The following is a 25,063-nucleotide window of genomic DNA, read 5'->3' as shown; positions in this document are numbered from 1 at the left end:
ATGGTTTTTGTTTGATAATGACGACTTATAAGATGGTTTCTATACTGATTAGAGCTCTCAAGAACTGCCCTCAATGTTGTGCTTTGCCTCTGGTCACTTCCTGTCAGCACCTGTGTGTCCAATCAGACTCAAAGCTGATAGTTTGCTCTTACTGACATTGTTCCTTTTTTTCTAGATCCTTGCTTGTGTTGTGAATTGTAGAATTGTACAATGGACCGTATTCACAGTATCAACTAATGAGTGGAAAAAAAACACACTGGAGAGCAAAAAGAGCATGAAGGCCTTTCATTACCTGCACGGATATCCAACTGGTTGTGCACCTGTTGCAGGATATAAGCAACATGACTCCGCCCACTTGTACTGGGTGAATTTCCACAAATATATTTGCTGCTGCATTCAAACATTGTCTCACCCCGACTTCTTGTGGAAATGTAAAACTTGGGGCTGGCAGGAAAAACTGGATGATTCAGGTTGGAAATCTAGCAGTTTGCGTTCACACTTGCAGTTCAACCCAAAAAAAAATGTTCAGGAGTTTTGTGCATGTGTGAAAAGGCTTTGAGTTTGTGTGTGTGTTTTTACCTGTGGTGGTTCTCCTTGTCCTCCTGCTGTTTCAGCCGTGTTGGCCTAAACCTCTTGCTTGCCAGAGCCGCCTCCATGTCCTCGATCTCCCTCCTCCTCAAATCCCGGATGGCTGAACGGATGAGACGTCTCTCGTCCAGATCGACAGTTCCATCCAGCTTTAGAAACAAAACATGATGCAAGTGTCAAAAGGTTGCCGACACTCTTTACACTTGCACAGTAAACCCCTTAAAGAACGTGATGCAGTAAGTGGCCCCTGTTTTATAAAATGTTATGGGTCACTGGCTTGTTCTCTAAGTGGAAGTGGAAGGCGGTGAGTCTGCAGAAGTACAGGGTAAGCAGCGTGCAGCTGTAGCTCGAACCTCCGTCAGTCACTGTCGTCCTCTCTGCTCCCTGTAATTAACCCCGTCAAACAAGGACAATAATGCACTTGTTTATAAGAAGGGGCCGACTGTGAGCCAAACTCACCAAACACACAAACACAGACGTCCCAAAAGAAAGTTTAGGAACCGACCTTCACTGTAAAACCAAAAGGTCACAATAACTTATCGCTCATTGTCCGTTTAACGAGAAGTTAGCGTAAAACTGTAAATTTCTGTTTGAATCAAAAGTCAATTTTGATTTCAATTTTGAAATCCTCTTGCTGTGGTTTTTCACAAATGATCAACAGGTGGGGGGTGGTCCCCTTAAAGACTTTATATGAGATTTTCCCACACTTAAATATAATATAAATCAAGTATATCCTCTGAAAATAACTCTGTGAGTCATGACTGTCTACAATGGGTGTAACACCCGAGTCCCACTGTCTGTGATGTTTTCAGAGTCCTATCTTCACTTTGTTTACATCGCCAGGACGGCCGGCTGACTCCTCCCCTCGTGTATAAAAGTTGTTTAATTGAGGGACTAGAGAAAAGAAGAATAACATACTGTACTCACTGCTTAACTGTGTTTCTAGATCACGCTCATTTCAGGTAAATTTACATGCAGTGTGAAGATACCAGCATAATAAAGATCACTAGCATTAGCATGCTAACACAACAATGCAGCGCGAGTTGTTTTGGTTTCATGCTGGTGCTCAAGGGCGACATCTGCTGGATCAAAAAATCGCATGTAAAGCCTTTAAGGGAAGACATGACGCAGAAGTGGTGGATGAAGCTTACAGGGTCGACTATACGATAAAAGGAAACACACTGTGTTGACTAAAACAACTAATAAATACAAGTTAAGCATGTTAGTAAAAGATTCCATGTGAACGTTATCATCTCAACTTATCCAAAAATCGGTCAACTGCCTAAAAAGGCAATCCAGACACTAACTTTTTTTATCATTAAACAACTCGTTTTTGTTTTTTTACAGCATGTACAAGAAAAAGTGTTTTTTTTTTTTATTAAACCCTGTGAGCAGCTAGAAATGTTGGCAAACCTTCCTGCTGCTCTGTCAGTCAACTGCTCTGATCTAGACTAAAAATATCTCCACTATTTCACTACATATTCTCACACGAGACCACATCATCCCCCGTCCTTCATAACCTCCCCATCCCCCCTCGCGTATCCACTCCTCATCCTCACCTACAAACTTTGATATGATACAAAAAATGCAATAGATACCTGTTTACCATAGCAAAAAAATAAAAGTCCTAAGCACCTAATATTGTTTATTTCTTGTTTTCAAATACCAACATTTACAAGACGTTGCCAGTGTATTTTTTCGAAATTGAGTCAGTTTGTTTGAGACATAAATGTAACTTTTGTGTCTTCATGAGACGACAAAAGGAACTGGAGAAACATCTCTATTAGCTGACCTGTGAGCTGATCTGTAGTTTTTTTTTTTTTTATCTTATCTTTTTGACACCTTCAATCATAATAAATCCGGAGATTGCATTGTTTTAAAACACCTGATACAGAAAAGTATCATAAAGTTTTACAACCATACCAGGAAGTTGACATGTTAGCATTAGTGTGAGCCCTTAAATGCAGTTTGTAAATTGAATCCCATACAGCTGCTGGAGCCGATACCTAAAGTAACATCAGGTGAGTGACGTCCCGCCCCGGCCTGGCCTGGCTCCTGATGTGTAGCAGGGAGTTAGCGGGTCAGCAGGGCAGACGGACGGCTTATAGATTGGTGATGACAGGTGATCTGACATCACTGATGTGAAACGACATGGAGCACCTGAGCGCGGTGCAGAGGAGGAGAAACAGGCACGCTTTTAACAGCATGGTGCTTGTAAGGAAGAATAAAGGTCGACTTATCGGACAGGTGTCTTCTTCTTCTTCTTCTCTGGCTGTAATTCATGTAGGTTGAACAGTAGCCAGGCTGCAGGGAGGCCCCCCCGGAGACTCGCATGTTGAAGAGGCTCACTTTACGACACTCAGCGAGCCATGTCATCGCTCTGAGAACTATTAGTGAAAGAGTTTATTTTTTCAAGCAGAGGAGTAGTTAAAGGTGTCTGCAAGCTGGACGCTTTCATGTGAGCGCGGGCGGGCAGGGGGAGCCCTCTCCTGTCGAATAATAAGAGACAGATCTCTCTTTTGGTCGACAGCGGGAGCCTGTCAGCACATGCAGAGATGAGCGGCTCCTCTGGCAGGATTTTGGGGGATTCACTTCACGGCGCACAAACACACACTTTAAGGTTTTCCTGCTGCACCAGTTAAAACCTGCAGAGTCCAGACACAAACCTTTGCACGCCAACTGGTTTCTTCTAAAAAGGAGCTGGATGTGAGCCTTTACACCCTGATGGGATGAGAAACGGGGTTGATGTGCCCCCCCTGCTGGGCCCAGAGGAGGATGACGAGGATCAGAGGAGGGGGGGGGTCTCAGGGCCGGCGGTTTTGAGGTCTCACTGTGGTTTGACAAAAATATGCAGGCCGAGCTGCACGAGCTCAGAGGGGCTCTCCTATATGCTGTAATTTGTGGAAATTTAAGTGCTGAGCTGACTGAAAATAACGAGCCAGCGAGGAGAAAGTGCTCGCTGAGAGGAAGGAAAATATACGAGGAAGGAGGTAGAAGAATAAGAGGGGGGGGGGAAAGGAAAGCGGTTAACAGGGAGAAAGGATGACATGGTGAAAAAGTGGGAAGAGAAGCTGGAGTTGTGTATGCCTAAAAATGGGCAGATGAGAAGCAGGGTGGGAAAGCGCCAGGCCTCGTACGGGTCATTCCTCACATTCCTGCTGACTCACAAGGAAAGAGAAGGTCGAGAAATGTGCAGATCGGGAACTGAGTTTTTGGTCCAACGTAAGAGCGAGATGATTCAATGAGGAGGAGGGAAGCACACGCGCACATATCGACCATTGTCCAGTCTCTCCCCGCTCTCCCACGCACACACACACACACACACACACACACACACACACACACACACACACACACAAAGCAAACCCTCCAGGGAGCTGTCTGTTACCACACTGTCAAGGTTTGCATGTCATGATCTGATTATACAGCCGTTTCCCTGCCAACTTTTAGCACCGACTGATTTATTTATACTCATTATTGAGATATAAGAGAACAGCCTCAAGCCCGGGCCTCTCCCCTCAGGAACAGTAACTTCTGCTGTGCATTTGGAAACAGGCTGCAGTTTGGCATGAGTTCTGGGCATACCAGTTTAAAAATGCAGCAAAATTACATATAAGAGTCTGCAGAGGAGTCCCAAACTTATTGTTTTAATAAGAGACTAGGTGTGTCATGAACCAGAATTTTAAACTTTAGATATGATTCTAGTAAAACTCTAACAATGCCAACACATGTTTGATATCAGGGCAACAAAAACAGAACTCCTAAGCTCCAGTTTTGGGTAGTTTCTTGTTTTTTAATCACCAAAAATCTGAGGTTAAATTCTGCACAAATGTGTTGCCAACGTATTTATGCAATTGAGACAGTGTCACTACTTTTGTTCCCAGTTTGTAAGAGACATGAACGTGACTTTTGCATCTTTATGAGAACGCAAGAAGGACTTAAATTTGAATGGACCACCGCTGCTCTCGCCCATTTTTGTTTGTGGCAGTTTTGGATTCAAATTATGACTGAAGAGCTGAAGTCACGATACCAGATTTTTAATACAATACTAGCCAACATCTAACATGAATATAAAAACATATCACTCATGTTGATACCTGTTTCGATACCAAGTCAGTAAAAATCCAAGCCCTAAGCTTCCAAAACTGGATAATTTCTGATTTTTAATTCCTGAATATTGAAGGCAAAAAAACAAACACACATTGGCAACGTTTGGCTCGCCTCCTCTGCTCTCTGTTTGTTTGTCTGTTTGTAAGATAAATAAACTCTCATCTTTATGAGGCGCCAAAAGGACTTGAGAAGCAAAAGGATGTAGCAACCTTTGAACTTGAATCCACCACCGCTGCTGCTCTCTCTCTTTCTCTTGCAGCAGCGTCGGGTTTAAAAATATGACTGAAGATCTGAGAGGAGGAATAAAAAGTATCCAAGTATTGGATTCTGAAAATGTTTTCACTTTTACGAGAGAAACAACCTTTACATGTGCACGTCATCCATTACCTGCTCTCTCACAGGATGTTTGAAAAGCACCAATCAGAGCACAGATGGCGTCATGTTACAGTTCGGATTGGTTGCAACATGTCGATTCAAATCCAGCTGGCAGCAGACCTGCAGCTGTAACAGACTGAAGTGTTTAAAAGTGTTTAAATTTAAAAAAAGGAAACTAAAAAACCTCCTTGACTGATAACTTTCCAGCACTGGATGTTAATGAGTGGGCGTAAACCGAAGCAAATGAAACACACCTTAAACTTTCGGGCGCCCGCCAAACAAAACAGAACGACCGTTAAAGCAGCAGAGACGGAAACGCACGCCGCATGGTGCAAAGTCCTTTTGACAAAACCTCCAGTCATTCAGATCCAGTTAAACAGTGACCGACCCCAGAGGTCATTTACAAGCCAAGTGGTTACCAACTGTCACCGTGTCTCCAAACAACAAGTGTGAGCCAGAGAGCGACCGTTAAACTGACTGACAGAAGGCTTTTCATTCACTTTTTCCTCCTGCTGCAGAAAGACATGAGTCAGGAATAACACACACACACACACACACACACACACACACACACACACACACACACACACACCAATATGTCTGACTGAAAATGATGCAGTCATGGAGACGTCACAGAGCTGTCAGCACCTTTAATGGCGGCGGTTGAGGTATGGGGGGGGAGGGGGGGGGGGGGGGGGGGGGTGATGTCATGTGACAGTCTGGACCTGTAGAGGCAGACAGGTGTGACAGCAGCTACCTGACTCAGACACGAGCACTTTGTAAACACATGCACTCTGGAAGAACTCTAGAAAGTGTCAGGATAGGCTCCCCCTGAAATGTTCCTGCTTTGTGTGTTCACACATTGCAGCTCACAGCAGGAGACTTTCCCCGTTAGACGGGAGAGGAGAATCTCAGGGAGAGGACCTGATGTAAAAGAACAAACGAGAAGCTCGCAGACAAAGTAACTGTGTCCAACACTACAGAGCTCAACAGTATAAGTCCTTAAGTAAAAATCCCCTGCATTCTCTCCATAGTGGATTATTAGCCATAATGTCACAATCATCCATGGTCGACTTACTACGAGCCACCTTTGTGTGTGAAACGACGCTCATATGATATCAACCTCAATTTAAGAAAAACATGGTTTATTCACGATATCAGGAAAAAGAACTACACTACACAAGATCATTCAACTTCTCTGATTGGTGGAGCTCTCTGTTACCATGGAAATGCTTCTCGCTACCCAGCGCTGTACGCCAACGGACAGTTCTGAATCGTGCTAATAGCCGTGTTCTGACGCAGTGAATGTAATTTATTTATTCACACAACACAAACTACAAGATATATTACAACACTTGTATTAACAGAATAAACACTTTTAACTTTTTCTCTGTTTTCAAATTTTTTTGTGCCTAATCAAATGTTGTTTAGTCGAGACTGTTGGGGTAGCTGGTTGTCCTGGTTCCACGTTTCAATCTCTTAATATGAGAACTTTTAAAAATGTCAATGGAGGATATGAATGAGGAAATTTACTTCCCAAACAAGATTTGCCCAAAAAAAAAAAAAAAAAATAGGTGCACAATCAATGTTGAGCTCTACGATGACAGTTTAAGCTTTTATGTTGAGGCTGTTTGTAACTGGATGTATTCTCACAGTCTGAGTGGAAAATAACAAACTAGTGAAAAGAGTTAGAAGCAGCTTGAGTTGATCTAAACAGAATTTGATGGATGAGGAATTCTTCAAATAATCCATTTTTATTTGCGAAGCTACAATTCAAAACAAGTGAACAAAAAGAGCAGGTCAGGATCGTACTCTTTTTGTTTTTATGAGGTCGAACATTTATCCACCATGAGCTCGCTGACAGGGCGAAGAAAGAAAAGAAAATCCTGTAGAAACTAATCCAGCTGCTCACAGATTGATGTTCTTTTTTATTCAACTTAGTCACTCAAAAAAAAAGAACATAACACAAGATATAATCGCCTCATTCAGCAGGAATCATGTTGCGGTGAGGAGACACAAAAAAAAAGCTTTAATGCATCACGAACAGGCTCGCTGAGGCTCGGTTTCTTTGAGTCACTTCCTTTTCGAGGCACCGGCTTTCTAAGGAGTCAAAACCTCAAACCTATCCAGAAGAGCTCCGGCTGAAGCAGCTCAATCAATCACAGCCAATTAGAGAGAGTTCATGGTTTAAGCAGTAATCCCGAGCAGCTGCTGACACACTCCTGAGGACAGGAACACCCTCTGAGCTCATGTGCTGCACATGAATGAAACACTTGTGTGTGTGTGTGTGTGTGTGTGTGTGCTTCAAGTTCATGAGGTCACTTCACTTATTGTGCTGCGAATGGAAACCGTCTCAGAAGTGGTCAAACACGGCAACAAGTCAAGGTCACACAGGTAGTAAAAATACTCACAGAGCTGCTATTAGCTGGGTTGCAGAGATTAACACACACGATTTGTGGGTGCAGCACTGACACAGGATTAAAACCCACTGCTAAATGACATGCTGGGTAAATACAGAGAACACATTGTACATGTTCATAAAAGTGCTAATTCTCCCCTTTAATTCTCCACTCCTTTAATTAGAGCATCTTTTGAAAGCAGGGGAAACAGTTTTGGTATCTGAGCTCAGTCTTTCACTTTAGATATTCTTGTTTTTCCTCAAGCGACGTCGAGCCAACGGGGTTCACAGGGTTACTCCCAATGCCATATGGCAAGACACAAGATGATACGATAATGCAAAACCAGATACCATACAGCATGACCTCCATGGTAGCAACCTTACATACAGCCGTTTTTCCATACTTGATAAATTACAAACAATGGGCAGCAGTATCTCAGTCTGTAGGGGACTTGGGTTGGGAATCGGAGGGTCGCCGATTCAAGTCCCGGCGAGGACCAAGTCTGGAAGTTGGTCTGGTTAGCTGGAGAGGTGCCAGTCCACTTCCTGAGCTCTGCCGAGGTGCCCTTGAGCAAGGCACCGAACCCCAAAAAACTGCTCTGGAGCGCTCGCTGTGGGCAGCCCCCCCCCGTCACTCTGAGACCTCATGAGTACGGAAAGGAGCAGGGAGAAGAATACATCTTGTTTTGCCTGACCCCCCCCCCCCTACTCACAAAGAAAACAATAAATGTCTGGATGGTTCTGTCCAAATTACAATCAATGAATAAATATCATGCCAACAAAACAAATCTGACAATTCAGTCTTCACTTTCTCAGAAATAAGAAGGAAAACACACAAATGCATTAGTGCATGTCCATGTGTGTGTGTGTACTTCAGCAAATGAGTGTGTAAAAAACGAATTTCCCCTCGCAGGATTAATAAAGTATAAATTATTATTATAATGATTCATCACAATAACTGATTAATGATATACTACATATAAATGTACATAAAAGTCCCACTAGAAGGTTATATCCTGGATACACCGTCTTCTTCCCATTTATTTTAACTTCTATTCACCCATCACCCTTCGTTATGTCATAAGCACCGCCCCCCCTGAGGAGTCATGAAAAGGTAACAGTGAGTCAAACTGGCTGGACCATCTGTATGAGGTCAATGGTTTGATAATATATTGATATACAGCACCAGTGAGTCTCTAATTGTATCACACTGAAGTTTGATATTTAGTCCCGCCCCTCGTCATCACATGATCGTACTCACTCCTGTACATTATGTGTGTGTGTGTCAAACATCAGAGGTCGATGTGGGGACCATGTGCACCTTCACCCCCCCCCCGTGCTGTCTGGAAGCACAGCGACCCCTCAGGCAGAGTCCCGACCTTTTGACCCCCAGTGGGTGAGCATGTGCTCGGCTGTTTTTGTACTTTGTGAACTATGACGTGCACAACAAATTCCCTCACACAACACACACACACACACACACAAAGGAGTGTGTATGCTTTCTGGAAGAACTGTGTGTGTTTGAGTGTGACAGTCCACGTGCAGGTGCAGGTGTGTGTGTGTGTGTGTGGGGGACTTTGTGTGTTTCTGTATGAAATGAGGGCAGAGTAATAATTTCCAGAGCAGGCTGAGGTTAGAGTGCAGCCAGGCAGCAGATCGGATCAGTGCTTTTAAACTCACTCGTGTCAAACCCACAAGTGAGTTTGTCCTTATAAGGACGTACGGGACAATCCCGGGAGACGAGCTGGGAGTGGATTACCAGCTGCCACCGAGGAAACTGGACTGCGTTCAGTCATTGAGGCAGACACAAACAAACAGAGAGAAAGACTTAAAGGGTGAGAAAGTTCAAGAATATTTTTCTCACTTAAAGCTCCTGTCAAGATTTTTTTCATTTGTTGTGATTGTGGCGCCCCCTGTTGACGAGAGGAATCTCTTTGTTTTATTTATTATTTCAGTTTGTTTTTTAAAACAAAAACCTCATCCTGATTTCTTATAACTCCCACATGTATCACCACTCAAGAATGAATAAAAGAGAGTCTCTTTGGGCAGCATGCAGTGACTCACTTCGTCTGACGCAGACGCTGCGACAACAGTTTCTATAAAATAGGCGTTTATACTGATCTCAGTCCGTTTCACAACCAGCTAAAAACTCCTCACAGGAGCTTTAAATGTCCTTCTTATCTTCACTTTATGACAGAACTCCAATCTGAGGTGGAAGCTAATAAATCAATGTCTAAACGCCTACAGATAACAAAGTGTGCGTACAGCAGGCTGCCACTCATATTCACATATTTAAGGTTGCCACAACTTTAGATACTTTTGAATATCATGTGTTTTTAAACGAAGCTATCTCAATTTAGCATCCAAAAGTACCTTCAATTTAACGTTGTTATAAGCCGCTTTGTATAGGAGAGGAATAAATCCATCAAAAAAATTGCTCAAATAAATTGGAAACATTGGCAACCTTTATAAAAAAAACTACAGATTTTCAGCCATGTTTTTACCCGAAATATGCAGCTAAAGAAAAAAAAGCAGCGGTTGTTGATTAAAATGAACAGATCTACTAATACTGACGTTCCTGAAGTCCTTTTTGTGTACCAAAATGTTGTCAAAGTTACGTTTCTCTCTCTTACAAACAGACAGAGAGCAGAGGAGGGGACACTAATTTATACAGTGTGCAGGAGTTTGCCCGACATTTCTTAACTTGTGGTGTCTCAGACTTCTAGTTTTGTTGCCGACGTATCGACACAGGTATTGCCATCTTATAATTTTCCTGGTGTCATGACAACCCCAACACACACACATACTGAACAAAGGGAACACAATCCGGATACACGAGAGCCCTGCAAGGCATGGGACTCCCTGTTCAGGAGTTTCAGTCACCTCTCGGCTGAAAAAATTAACAAAGAAACGAACCAGATTCAAGGCTGCACTCATTGTGCTGCTGTGAACACTGAGCCTGCATTATGTGGGGTAAAATAAAGAGATGAAATAAACAAGACGGGGTGGGTGGGTGGGGGGGCGATAACTGCCCACATTGTGAGAGTGCTACACGTGTGGGAGACTTTATTTATTGGATGCTGGTAGGACGGAGGCCCAGAACAGACCTGGGAAAACAAAACAGTGTCCCTTTTTACACTTGAGGTAGCAGGCATAAAGAATGGGCGCTTTGAGGAATGCATGTGGGTCTGGGGGGGTCTGGGGGGGTGGGGGAGGGGGGTGGTACAGACATCAAGAATGATCTATAGGGCTGTAATGATGCAGACAGATATGAGCTCATCACAGAGTCTGACATTAGTGCAGAAGAACGATTCATCAGTGCAGACTTGATTAATGTGCGGCACGTGGTCAACGCTCTGATCTTATCTGTAGAAAAGTTGACCGTTCACCTCTGATGAAGGACTTCAAAGTGAGTGAAAATCTTGCAGCATGGTTGCACGTATACCATCTCTACGTTATACACTGAAACAACTCAAATCTTACTGAGTGTAATTGTCCAGGTACTAATCAAAAATATCTCATCCCACTTGAAATAAGAAACGTTCACCTGACAAATCCAGATAAACGGCTGCTAGAACAAGCAAAAGCACGGCCTGAATTTTCTTGTAATGAGTAAAAATACACGTCAGTGCAGCAGGTAAAGTGCTCAAACTTCTTGAGATTAGACGTAACATTTCAAGAAACTTTAAAAAATAGATTTTGTTGCAGCTTTTCTTACTTATTACGGTTAAATCACGCCTTGTTTTTTATTGAAATAAGTTGTGTACGTGGGCTTGTGAGGTGAACTTGGCTCTTAATAAGTGTAACGAGATATTTTTTGACTTTATAATGAGTCCGTACACTTGGTAAGATGAGAATTTACTCAAAGTAGTCGTCGACAGAAAGTCGAGCTTTTCTCTCCGGGGCTTCATCCACCACCTTCGTGAGACGTTTTGGCCCATTTCGGCTCTCTGCTTCCAAACAATTCGTCCTGTCAGGGGGGACAGTTTGAGAGGGGACAGTTTGAGAGGGGACAGTTTGAGAGGGGACAGTTTGTCACAGGTCGCAGAGAGGGATCCAGGTCAGTTACAGCCTGGTCGGGAGAACCCTGCCCCACATGAAGTAGGTATTCTCATCAAAAGGGTTTTATATCAGACAACACTGTTAAAGAGATGTCTCATTATTCTACAGGATGAAAAAGAGAAGAAGAAGAAGACAGAAAGGATGAAGTCGGACGATACGATAGTGGGACGATTGGGGAGTTGATTCAAAATCAGTCATCATGTCTCTTTCATTCCGCCACACGTTGCACTAAACTGGCATGAACATTATCCACAATGTAACTTAGGCAGCATTGTAGTAATGTAGCAGCTGATGAAGCTTCAAGCAGACAGGCCGGTGACAGAATAGAATAGAATAGATGTTTATTGCCATCTGCACAGGTACAGGACAGTACAGGTACATTGGAATTTTTGTGCATTTCTCCCTGAGTCAGCTTCTACAAAAAAAGTTTAAATTATATATAAAATAGAACAGCATTATAAGAAAAAAAGAGTACAAAAGTACAAATAAAATAAAATAAATAAGTTGTAGTAACAGCTAAGTAAATTAAAATAAACTGTACAGAAGCTATACACTGTATTAAAGCAGAGATATAATACAAAGGGGAACACTGTACAATGAAATGGAAATATAAATGTTTTCTACATCTCTTATTGCGCACATATTTTTCACATTATATAATTACACTGTTTTTTGTTTTTAAGGTTAATGACCTGATGACATGCAGAAAGATGTGTCAAATCTGTGCAGTATTCATTTAATTATAGAACGAGAAAGTTTGAGCGCTGGATCTTTTGCCTGCAAACATTCCCTATAGCTACATCCAATACATATTTACTAACTGACCTGGGTTGCTCTCACAAAAAAATATAAAAAGAACAAATGTTGAGAACTTCTGGATAAAAAAAAGCTGAAGGATGCACTAAAGCAAAGGGCTTCCCTGATAAGAAGGAGATCTGATACTGTGTGAACGATATGGGAAGAAGGAATTTTCACAGATAAAGCGATAGGAGAGACTGGGTTGGATCTTGAACTTCAGTGAGCAGACCCGGGTCACGACAGGAGTCGGAGCACACTGACTCTTCTCCAAATATGGGACATCAGCGCTCACACTGGAGCCCTGCGTGACTGTCTCTTTTGGTTTAATGAGGTAAATGCCAGAGGGGCAGAGAGGGGACGTCCCACAGGAGTGAGGTACAAATACTGTTGTTCTGATAGATCCGTGAGAGCCGGCCATGCTGACTCCCCAAAATCCAACAAATTATCCACCAGTGTAACGAGGGGGGTTTAAAGTCGCACAGTGAGAGACAGACAAAGCCAAACTAACTCTTAACAGATCAGCTGTTAGCATCAGTGGGCTGGAGAGCAAAACATCAACATCCGCTGGACAATTACTACTGGATCTCAGGAAATGCTTTCCTCCTGAGGGAGTTGGTTTGGGAAAAGCCAAAAATCCATGTTTACATGCAGTTAGAAAAGACCAATTCATGGTGTTAGTCCGACTAAAACAGGACTTTTAAAATGCATGAAAACATGTCAGTGCAGCTGAAATGATACTATGTCCAAATTTCACCAAGTCAGACTAACACAGCTACATAATGCAGATGGAAATCAGTTAACCCTCGCATGTACACGCCTCCATCAGACCCAAACTGGACTACATGTTCTGTGCATGCTTCAGATATCATAGCATGCATTGCATCTGTACCACAAGTAAAACATGAACCACAGTTCTCCATGCTCTCACTGTTCGACATACAACCACAACTTTGCCCTTTGCTAACCTGTTAGAAAGTTCAACCAGAGGAAAGTCGGAAAGAAAGCAACATGGCATGCATCTCATTTAGTACCAAAAGTGTGTATAAAATGTAGAGAGCTGTAAAGTTGTCCACAATGTCTTTACACCTTTCGACATTCAACCAGTTTGCTAGTTTGTTTGTTGATTATGTGACATAAAAAGGTCAAAGGTCCATCAGTAAGTAGCTGAAAGGGGAACATATTGCCACCATAGCAGACATACTTTCGGCAATAAACAGTTTCTCCCTCGGTCCTAGAAGTCCAATTAACTGGCCTAATATAATTATAACCAAAGCTTAACTTAACTGTGCATGTACAGTCTTTCTCTTTTTCTTCCTACCATTTTATTTGCCAGATAAAAATACATTTATCCCTAAGCTGGTGAAATGGGACGTATTCAACTTTTACTCTACTGCTTAAACTTAATATGTGAGTTGGCACAGAACCCAGAGCTTTTCTGATCCTGCAGAGTGCTGCATGTTGTTTCCTGTATGCTATTTTATCTACAAACAGAGCCACGCCTTGGGAGTCAAAATGTAAAGCTGCAACTGTACAAGACCTGCCACAGTAACTTACAGCTGAGAACCTGTTTTTTTGTTTTTTTTTAATCAAAGCAAACGGTTGCTTAACATCAAAGACTCTTAATGACATCTCTGCATTAAGGGTTGTCTCTTCCTCGAGGAGAAACATGGCTTCCTGTCATCTGAAACTTCCTCTTGATCAGTCTAAATGTTTCTATTTTAAAGTCATAAATCAATTTGGATAAGGTTAGAAAACACGGGACATTACAGATCAGACATGGAGACCACTGAATCAGTAGCCAAATATTAGATTTTTCACATCTGGTTTGTGTTTCTCTGAGTCCCAAACACCTGGAGAAAAGTCTAAACTGAAGCTTGAAGCCACAAAAAAACACCCTCAGAGCACCTTCAGTATTTAAAAGTCAAACTGGGATTTGCTAGCGAGAGACGCCTGGTGGTTGAGAAGCAGATGGAGGATAAAAAAAGCACACCTCCAATCCCTTATCCAGACCTTTTCCATTTGGCACAATGATGATCCAGACAGATGGAGATCGGTCACAGAAACCTTCTCTGCTGGATCAATTACTCCACAGACAAAACAGACAGGAGCAGCTCTGACAGCAGTCGATCTCTAAGCTGACCTGGTTTACATCCCTTTGTGTTTATTAAGTGTATACAGCACAGCTCAAATAATTGAGGTCAGTTTTCTACAGCAGCTGCTGGTGTCTTCTTTGTTTGTCAAGCAGTATTTATTTCACCTTCCCTGAGAAACCACAAGTTGGTTCTGCTTTTTCTTCTGTCCTTTGTAAGTTACCATCTTGAGGATTTTCAGTTAAATGCATTTCCATGAAGTGGGATTGTCACAACACAAGAATTTTAAACTGCAATATGATATTAATGAAAATCAAACCAAATCCATAGCTACATACCCCAGGCTCCCAATATTTTGATTATTTGTATTTTTAACAACAGAAAATGCTGCACACTGTCTATATTTTCAATATTTTCAGTCATTAAAATAACAGATTTTATCTCAGTTTGTACATGGTAATGATAAATCCCCTTTGCATGCAAAGTTAGCAGCGGAGTTCCACAAGGTTCAATGCTCGGACTGATTCTATTTTCCCTAAACTTTTCTTATATCATCAAGTAAAACATAAAATGCCATCATTATGCAGATGATATTCCGCTATACTTATCAATGAAGAAATAAGAAACTAATCAGTTAACTAAACTTGTGTCTTGCATTACCAACACCAAACCAAGACCTGGATTAAAAGGAATATCCTGTTAATTTAGTGTGGGACAAAATATTGATACAGCAATAGATCGTCATCCTGACTTGTGTGATACAATTATCAAATAGCTGGAGCCAAACATCTAAGTAATGATACTGAAGAAGAATATTAGTTATTAAAGATATTGAAATATAAGATATTGAAATCAGTTAACCCTCGCATGTACACGCCTCCATCAGACCCAAACTGGATATAAGATATTAAAATACAGAAGACATTGAAAGCAGGCTAAAAGAAGAAGACAACAGGATAAAGTTGGACAAAAGTTTAAGGATAAATAAGAGGTGAAACAGACACCTTAGTTTTAGTAGGGAAGATAATGTTTGGGAAGAGAGCTAGGAATGACATGCAGCAGAGGCCGAGGGCCGAAGTCAGATTCTAGCCTAGCCTAAGATTATAGCCTTTCATACATGGGGCGCGTGACATAACCGCTAGGCCATCCGGCGCCCCACCAAATTAATGATTGTCTTGCAATACCTCAATTATTTTTTAATATTATCACAATTGTGGGCCATGTATTACGTATCGTATCGCATTGTATCGCTACCGTATCAGGAGTTACCCAGTTCCCAGCACTAAACAACAACTGAGAAATAAGTTTTGAATGAAAAAGCTGCAATAAATACCATCACGACACGCACTCTGCGAGTACTCTCCAGCAGCTGGTTTTATGGTACTCTGCTTATTGATAGTCAGTGGTGGGTTAGTGCCAAATCATGGGAATGCACCAATAAAGGCAGTGAAACATCTATGATAACATTTCGAAACTTCTCATATCACAAAAATACATCGCAAATGCTCAAAGGAGAAATAATGCACATATATCATTTGGTTAATATAAACAACACTTTGAATGGTACACAAAAAAAACCTTAAGAGGTTTGCAAATGCATCGTGACATTCAGATTAATAATGTATTTTCTCGCTATTTATCAAAAAGCAGCATAAGCAGTAATGAATATGGTTTACACCCTGAAACTAAAACTGTTGATCAACTTACTGTAAGGGGAATGTAAGCCCATTACCTCATTGAAACAAGCAGAATCAATCTCTCTGACATTAAGTTTGTTATAGTTTGTCTTTAACAACCACACTATTTTTTATTATGACACTTTCAAATGTCAAAACAGTGTCTGACATCCTTTTAAAAAAATTGAAATACTTCTTTGCCTATTCAGATGCCTACTAATGTTTCTAAAGTATAAATCATAGCAAAGTTCAAAATGACAAAAACAGAACAAGTATCCTCTTCAATAAGAAGAAGGTACACACTGAACTCAGTTTCAACTGCAGAAGTAGAGTAAAGTTTGTTGATATGCACGTTAAATTATGCTCCATTTACTCTTGACTTATTGTTCCACAGCAACAAACTTAAAGGCCAAAGACCAAAAATAGACTGTGGTGCACATCATCTGAAAGTTCATGTTTTCTTTTCTCATCAATTCAGAGCCAAAAACAGTGAACTATTTATAGCCGCCTCCAGTAACAAAAGTTTCCTGTTTAATCAAACAAACAAGCGACTTCTTATCTCTCGCTCCCTTGCTGTAAATTTGGATACTCACTGCCAGAAGAAGCAGAAGTCTGCAGGCTGTAACTCAACTGTTTGGAACTCTGTCGATGCAAATGTGTAGATAACTCAGTTTCTCATGTGTCACTTTGTAAGGGAAAACTGACCGTGACTGATTAACCCTCGGCCGTCTGCTTCTTTATCACCTGCTCACAGACACTTTGAAACTCAATCATACAGGAAATAAATGTTTCTGTGGAAATGTGAAGGGAGTGAATACCTGAGAGAATATGACAGGCTCAGCAGGAAGAAAAGAAAAAATCAGGTGTGCACTGTGATCCCTGTGTTTAGCCTTAAGGAGTGTTTGTGAACTCTAGGGGTCAGAGATGCTCACAAAAACATCCCGTAAAGTGAACAAAGTGAGGTCAAAGTCAACAGTGTTCCACATCTGCCGGCAGAGACACAGAAGCAGCAGGTGTTATCAACGGTCAGGAGCATAAAACACTTCAGACTCTTTTATTGGGGTCTGTGTATGTGTGTGTGTGTGTGTGTGTGTGTGTGTGTGTGTGTGTGTGTGTGTGTGTGTGTGTGTGTGTGTGTGTGTGTGTGTGTGTGTGTGTGTGTGTGTGTGTGTGTGTGTGTTGCATTCTGCATGGAGATGGGGGGGGGTTGCTGCTGTATTCAAAGGAAGATCTATTGCATGCAACAGCTTGTATGTGAGACTCTGCAGCCTCTTTGAAAAAACAGATTTCATGACTGTTGATGAGGTTCAGGTCGGGTTTGACACTATCAGGATGCACCGATTTAAAACGGTCTTCTTAGAATTCAACTAAATGTGGAACTTAGGAGCAGATTCAGCAGAAAATCTGTTTACCAATCGATCAGTTTAAATGCAAAATATCAGAAAATAAGAGAAAATGTAAGTTTAAACTTCCCACAGCACACTGTTATTGTTTCAGATGTTTCTATTTGTCTCTACAAGAGGAAGGAAAAACATCGATACGGTAGGGTAATGTTTGGACCGCTGAAGCCCAATATCAACATTTCAATTAGAGAATAAACTCATGATCTTTTTTAGGGGCCTTTTATATTCCTCAGTTAAATTAAATGTGGTGAAAAAAGACATCACACACGTCAATATTGGGTAACTTCTTATTTTTAATTTCCAAAAAATTGCAGGCAACCTCCAGCACACTGTCTAAATTAAAAAAGGCATCTGTACTTTTTGATACTATCTGTAATCTAATGGACAAATACTGGATTGTTTTTAAACAGGTGGTATTGAAACTAACTCCATTTGTGAGAACTTTACCATTAACTTAAGATATTAAGAAGGACATTTTTAAATGTGACCACTGCTCACATTAGCTTGAAGTGTAAAAAAGAAAAACAAATGATAAAAAGACTCTTAACTGCACATAAATCAGAAATAGTCCCAGACGACAGGCATAATTTTCCCGATTTATTGGGTCCTGATGATGAGGCTGACATTTGGACATGTCCCCGGGGGGGTCAGGAGAACCTGGGACTGTACTCAGAGCCACACAAAACAAACCCATTCTTCCTCTCAGACTGTAACCGTTGAGCTCTTGTCAGCGCACAAAGGGTCCAGAGAGCCATAAAACGAAGGCCCTGGGGGTCCCATAGATCACGGGGGCCGGACCACAGAGTGAAATTGCCCTATTTTAAACATGTGTGAATGCTTTTTAGCTCACCAGGGAGAGGGGACAGTCACAGGGCCGACAAGACTAGTTACAAATCATTATGTGAGAGACGTCCTGCATGTGAAAGCAGCCAAGCAGGCGCCACGGACGGAAACGTCTCCAGGCGGTGGTTTCAAATCGAGGCGGACTTGTGCATTAGCAAGCTAACAATAAGACGTTTCATATACTGATGACACCTGATGCATGAAAGCAGGGAGGGGTTTCACAGATAATTAGAGGGGAGATCTTGGTGTGGATGACACTTAGCAGACAGGTGCCTCAATAACACCTGTAGACCTGGCTCGTCCAGCAGGTTCGACACACTGCAGTTTCAGGTCAGTAACAGCTGATAATCATCACCTTCAGAGCCTCCAGCCCGCTGATAAAATCTATTTTTAAGCGATAGTTGTTGGAGCTGTTTGGTTGGAAGCAATGGCCGTATAAAAAAATGAACGTAGACATCATCAGCTGATATCTGAAGAAGGCGTGATGAAGCCCAAAGCTGGAAAAACGCCATATTGAAGAAGATAAATCCAACTTAATCTAAGTGGCCAACAGGGTACCCCGTGCTCAGCCTAAACACGTTCTCATGGTGCGCACGGTTGCAGGAACATACCATGGAAAATAAATCAAAAGTCTGTGACACACTGAAAATAACTTTACTGTATTTTTTTGTGAGTGAACATCGGTTTCTCGCCCAGCGAAATAAATAAATCAAACTAACTTTCCATCAATCGGGAAGTCCTCTGGCAAACAGAAGAGAAATGACCTATAGAGACCAAAAACAGTGTTTTCAGTTCTGCTGTAAAAACTGCAAATTTCATGTGTTGCAAAAAGAAGCCAATGCAGGAAATGCACACAAACTGCAGTTCATCAAGTGTCCACTTGAGGCTGCCTACATGTTTACAGCCTTGTTAAAAAAACAGTTTCGGTCTCTATAGCTCATTCCTTTATTGTTACACACTGACGAGGGGTGCTTTTTTTTTTTTTAAGAACTCATTGGTTTGGATTATAATAAGAGCAGGAGTTTTGCATACATTTGCATAATTAGGGGTTTGGTATTTAGACCGACCGGTGGACCCATTGTAGCTGTTTGTCAGGAGGCTTAAGGCTCGCCTCGGCTCCACCTCTTTCCCCGTTTCTAGATTCATCAAAAGTTAGGTGTAAATATCATCTCCAATAACGCGCACACTTGTTTTGGCTTCAAAACGCTTCATCAGACACCGATGGGTGACATCACTGAGACTATACGTTCATGTTTTAATTTTGTGTGTGTATAATTTTAACATGGGCTCTAATTTTGCAGCCGGCCTCAAGTGGACGCTTGAGGAACTGCGGTTCTTTGCACTTCTGCATCGGCTTCATTTTTTCAACACTGGAGGATGCCACTCGGCTAGAAGTAGCTTCTCTCTCCGAGGGGATTCTGCAGCTTCTTTTTTTTTTTCTTAAACAGACGACCCGCGACAAACATCCTCTTCAGAAGAAAGTGGGACGCCAACTGATTATTTTTGTGAATACTGAAATAGTTTTTGGAGGGTGGGAGAAATTAAAAAAAATGCTTTTCCTTGGTTGCCATTGAGGGGATTAAATGAGCAGTATGAAGGCAGTCTGGGCTTTGAATAGAAGTGCAGAGATGGGATTAGCGGCGTTAGCGAGGCCTCCATATGACCTTCTGACTGTTTAGTTCATTAAGCACAACACAGGCCTGGAGCTGTTTAAAAAAGGAGCTCCTCCACCCGGCTTTACCAGCAGTTTCATTAAGCCGGGTATCTCCAAACATCCATCATCCTTAACTTGCGTCCTGAAAAACAACTCGATTCACAATCCTCTCCACGTAGCCTCAGTAGAAAACACCTCAGAAGAAGGTTAAAAACAAAAAGCACGGTTCTCGTTTATCTGTGGAGCGGACTTTACACCCAATCACAACCCTGCATGGAGTTCAATCAAAGTTTGTTTTGTTCACTGAAACCAAATTCACTGCGGAAAACTGTGACACTGGAGTCACCTCAAACATCATCAGTGAGAATGTGGGATCTGTTTAACCCTAGAGCCGGTGGTCTCATCTGAAGGAGGGGGGGGGGGGGGGGGGGCTCTGCATTTCAAACCTGTCTCAGTAACGTGTGGAGAGTCAGTGCCACATGGTGATAAATACACGCATGAATTCCAGCGTCTGCATGATACTGCAACTCTCCAGACAATGAGAGCATTCTCACAGGACGCACAAATCTGAGGGAGGGGAGGTCAAAAGGTCACCGCAGGGAACATCTTGTGAAATAAACAGTCGGTGAGTCACACACCTGTAGGACTGGAGGTCTGTTCAGATTGAGAAATTGTGAAAAAAACATGCAATGTGTGAAATTTCAATGTTGCAATAATGATACGAGCGAGACCTGCGATTAATGAAGACGTCTGCGAGGCGTTTGTTGCAAAGGCTCGTGTCCAGATGAAGATGAAACTGTAATTAACTGCAGAGCCCTACTTAAGATGTTATCACTCGTTCTGCTACCAACACTTTGAAGTGACAATCATTAATCCCCTCCCCTGATACTCTTTATAAATCCTTCCTTCCAGCTTTCTTCCTCTATAAATAAACGTATAAATTACTGAAAGTTGGGCCGCTGGTCGCCTGGTGGTTGGTGCCCTGTGGGCGGGTTCGAGTACGACCTGTGGCTCCTTTTCCCGCATGTCGTTCCCCACTCTCTCTCTCCTATCTCTAAAATAAAGGCACAAAAAGCCCCCCAAAAACATAACACATGTATTGTAAGATCCTCGTATCTCCTTTTATAAACATGAATATGCAAAAATGTCAAAAGGCTCCATTAGTGTCGAGGTTTGTGTGCACGGAGGCCATGGTCCTCCAGGCGGGCGGCCCGGTTTGAATCTGGCTCCTTTCCCGCATGTCATTCCCCACTCTCTGTGTTTTCTGACTCTATCCACTGTCCTATCTCTAAAGTAAAGGCATAAAGATCCCCCCAAAAAAACAAAAATACAGATAAAATTACGAAAAGGAAATCATGAAGCCTGACAGACAAATATGATTCAACATCTTTCTGCTGTCAAGCTGATTTAAAGTGTGACTTTGGATCAAAGTGTTGCCTTAAAGGTGATTTATCTTGAGAAAGCTTCCAGACTTCCAGACTAATAATACCAGGCTGGCTGTATTTATGCAGTTTAAACGGTCTCAAGCAGGTCAAGAAAACATCACATTGATGCTCTGCCTCGCTCCAACGTAAACAACCTTTTCTTGTTCTCCTTATCGCCAGGAACACTAATCCAAATGTTTATCTGAGAAGGGAAACGTACGACTTATAAAAGGAAGTCGAGTTCAAATCAGTTACTATTATCACACAATGAATTAATCCAGATGTTTCACGACTGCTGCGTAATGTGTTAGCTGTGGTGATTCAGAGGAAGAGTGTGTAACGACGACGTCTGAACACCGACAGGCTGACTCATGCATCCTTGTAAAAAGTGTCGGAGTAAGAACCAGGTGTCATGTTCATGTCAGACACACTGATTCCTCACCTGCCTCAGGAAACCATCCAGCCGTGACTAACAGCACGCTGAAACAGGACGTCGTGTTTTTTGGACGTGTTTACATCCTGATTTACTGCTCGAGTTTATGACACAATGTCTCCTTCAGCTCATCATTAAATACATGAATCACAGACATGTTGTATAAACATGATCATCTCTTTTTTGTTGTACAGGAATGTCTGAGGTGTATCTACATGACGATGACTGAATGGCGTTTATCGATCATTAAGTGAAACAAAAGTAGTTTTTTCTTCATCTTAACACGTAAACATTGATAATCAAACTGATTTTACTCGTGCATAATTTCATGGAATAACAAGCTGATTGGTTTTAAATATGCAGTTTGAAGAGGCTCAAACTCGTCTGACTGAAAATCCAATACTCACACTTTCTTTATTTTTCATCTGCAAGTAAGAATTCATTTTATGGGGCGCTGGTGTCATAGTGGTTATTGCGCACGTCCCATGTACAGGAGGCTAAAGTCCTCCAAGCGGCTGGCCCCGGGGTTTGAATCCGACCTGTAAGCTCCTTTCCTGCACACTCTCTCTCCCCCGATTTCGGACTCTATCCACTGTCCTGTCTCTAAAAAATAACATTTTAACATCCTCTAATCTGCATATTATATATTATGTTCCTCAGGCTCAGTGGCCCTCTGAAAATGTCCTGTTTTTATTTACAGGTTACCAGAACGAGCACCATCATGCTCCAGTAGAAAATGAATTTAAATGATCAATACTTGAATTTGAATCACATATTTCTACAGTCTACAGTCCAGGAGGTATTTAAGAGAGATGTAAGAACAGCTTAAATAAATGATAAATGATCAAAACAGTGTTTGTCCAGGTTTACAGTGTGGATGTAGACTGGTGTGTGAAGGTGGAAGCACCTGATGTGTGTAGAGGACAGACTGACAAAAACAGTCAAACAAAGTGTGTTAATCTGCATCTTCTAGTTCTGGTATTGTCTCCCTCTAAAACAACTGCGGTGTGTCATTCCAGTATGACACCTTTAATGATACATCCAAGTTACTTTCCCTTTTAAGGACCTCTTCCTCATTCAAAACAGTCGATACAACTTTAATCTGCAGCTTCAGAGGAATGCAAAAGACGTGGAATGAAGTGAATCAGTATTTTAAAATAAGATCAGGCAGGTCGCAGCAACATCCCACATTATTGGCATCACATTTATTCAGATAAGAGATTTTTAATCTACTCACGAGGGCTCGGAGAGAGGACTCATCCAGCGCAGAGTAAGTCTCCACAGACATGTTCACCTGTCCGGTCCTGATCCTGATCCTGGTCCTGGTCCTGGTCCTGGTCCTGCTCAGGTGAGACGACAAAGTCTGGATGGTTGGTGTGTCGGTGTGTTTTTGCTTCGCCGGGTCAACGTGCTTGTCTTCTTCCACCTGCACGACTTGTTGCTGCTTTCCTCTCCTTCCTCTTCCTCTCTCTCTTCTTTCTTTCTTTCTTTCTTTAACTGAGTTCAGACTCTGGAAGTTTAAACTCGTTTCTAAATCTTCTTCAACACAAACAGGGCCGCGTCCCGCTTCCTGTGAGCGGTCCTCTCTTTTGTCGTCTTTTGGAGTGGCAGTGAAAGCAGCAAACAGACCCACACACTGTCTCTCCTACATGGAGACGTTAGCAGCTTTTTGAACTGAGGATTCCCACTGAAAGGTGAAGCCCCGCCCCTCCCGGTTTCTCCCGGCTGCTCCCGGCGCTCATTCAAAGCGCGCCGCTCTGCGGAAAGACGCAAAACAGCGTCCGAGTATGGAGGGTGTTTAGTGCCAGGGGGGCCCTTCATGGGCCTGAAATGAAAATGTATTTCTTATTTGGCTTTTTTCTTTAAGTTATAGCCGCAATAAGATCACTAAAATTGTCTGAATAGATAAACAAACATTCAGAATTCCTTTCTGGAAAAAATGTGGAGTCTGTCTCAAAGGGCCCTCTCCCCCCTGCTTCAGCTGTCTGAAAGGTGTGTATGTTACAAAGTTTAAATTATTTTTAAACTATGAGGAAATATTACAGTGATTATTTATCTTCCTTTTTCAGGGTGTAAAACAAAGCATAGTAGTTTTTTTGGGTCATTTGTGTGATGGAGGTGCGGTTATAGACATTTTGGTAGTGGTAGGGGCCCAAAGTGATGTTTTCATGGGTCCCAGAGTTCCTAGCGGCGTCCCTGGTGCCACCCATCCTTTTCTGAGGTTGAAAAAACTCCGAAACAAATGTATAAGGAAAATAAATCAAAGGTACACCAGTAGAAAACCTCTGTGGGTCAAAGATGACACACATCAGAGTCGTTAACCTAGTTTCACCTTGACTCATCTGTGGCTCGTTGGAGTCACTTGTTCCCAGGTGGGACTGGGGCTTCAGTTCTTTTGGGGAGAACAGCATTGTAGGTTGGTTGAAAGATGGCGTCTCAGAACCACCTGGGTTAAGAGATGGTTTTTTTCTACCTTGACAATATAAATTTTAGCGATGGGATCTGATCTAATATCGGTATCGGGTCCAATATTTACCTAATTTAAACATCAAGAAAGATCGTTGGGCACTTTCAAATTTTCTCAGCTCGCGCAGTTTCACTTGAAAAAACATTCAAAACTAAATTCCAAACTGCCCACAAATCGTCTCCATGACGACGTTCTTTCTTTTTATTTTTTTAATTTTTCATATTCAGGTCTAATTACAGATATTTTTCCTCAACTGTTTATAGGTTCTTATTTAAATCTCACATATATTTGTATTCCTGCACGGGTTGTACATTTCTTGTATAAGTCTATTATTTTTAATTGCACAGTTTAAGTTTGATTCATCTTGGGCAGGGGTGTCCAAAGTTTGTGGCCCTTGAGGGGATTTTTTGCGGCCCGTGACTTCAAATGAAGAATCAGAAGATTTTGAGGCCTTGATTAAGATCGGCACATTATCTTATTTTTCTTTTTCATGTTAATAAGGGCTGAACAATATTCCTAAAATAGAAAATGTTCAGTAACATGTATGTTGTTGTTTTTTTAAATCTACAGCTTTTACTATTTTCCACATATTTTTGTAAACTATGAAAAAAAACGTAAGCAAAGTTTTTGCAAACAAGCGGACTGTTGTTTAACCGTTTAATGACCTGAACTAAATGAACCACGTTACAGGCTTGATTCTGAGAAAAAAACAAATAAAGTAGAACGAAGAAATCAAAATATT

At 41.8% G+C, this 25,063-nt stretch overlaps 1 protein-coding gene across 4 annotated transcripts in view; it reads right to left on the bottom strand.

The window, feature by feature from the left end:
- Positions 1-23,505, bottom strand: part of smtnb (smoothelin b) — a 76,694-nt gene extending 53,189 nt beyond the window's left edge. For all 4 annotated transcript variants that reach the window (XM_065951652.1, XM_065951654.1, XM_065951653.1 and 1 more), the window contains exons 1-2: positions 23,092-23,505; positions 580-737 (exon numbers count right to left, since the gene is read on the bottom strand). In XM_065951652.1, coding sequence (XP_065807724.1) covers positions 580-737; positions 23,092-23,142 — 209 coding nt within the window. In that variant the 5' untranslated portion in view covers positions 23,143-23,505. The remainder of the gene's footprint in view (positions 1-579; positions 738-23,091) is intronic.
- Positions 23,506-25,063: the final 1,558 nt, after the last annotated feature.

This window comes from Labrus bergylta, chromosome 2, assembly GCF_963930695.1.
Source record: "Labrus bergylta chromosome 2, fLabBer1.1, whole genome shotgun sequence".
Classification (NCBI taxonomy): Eukaryota; Metazoa; Chordata; class Actinopteri; order Labriformes; family Labridae; genus Labrus; species Labrus bergylta.
Note: the sequence above shows the minus strand (reverse complement) of the source record. Positions and strands in the feature narration are given on the sequence as shown.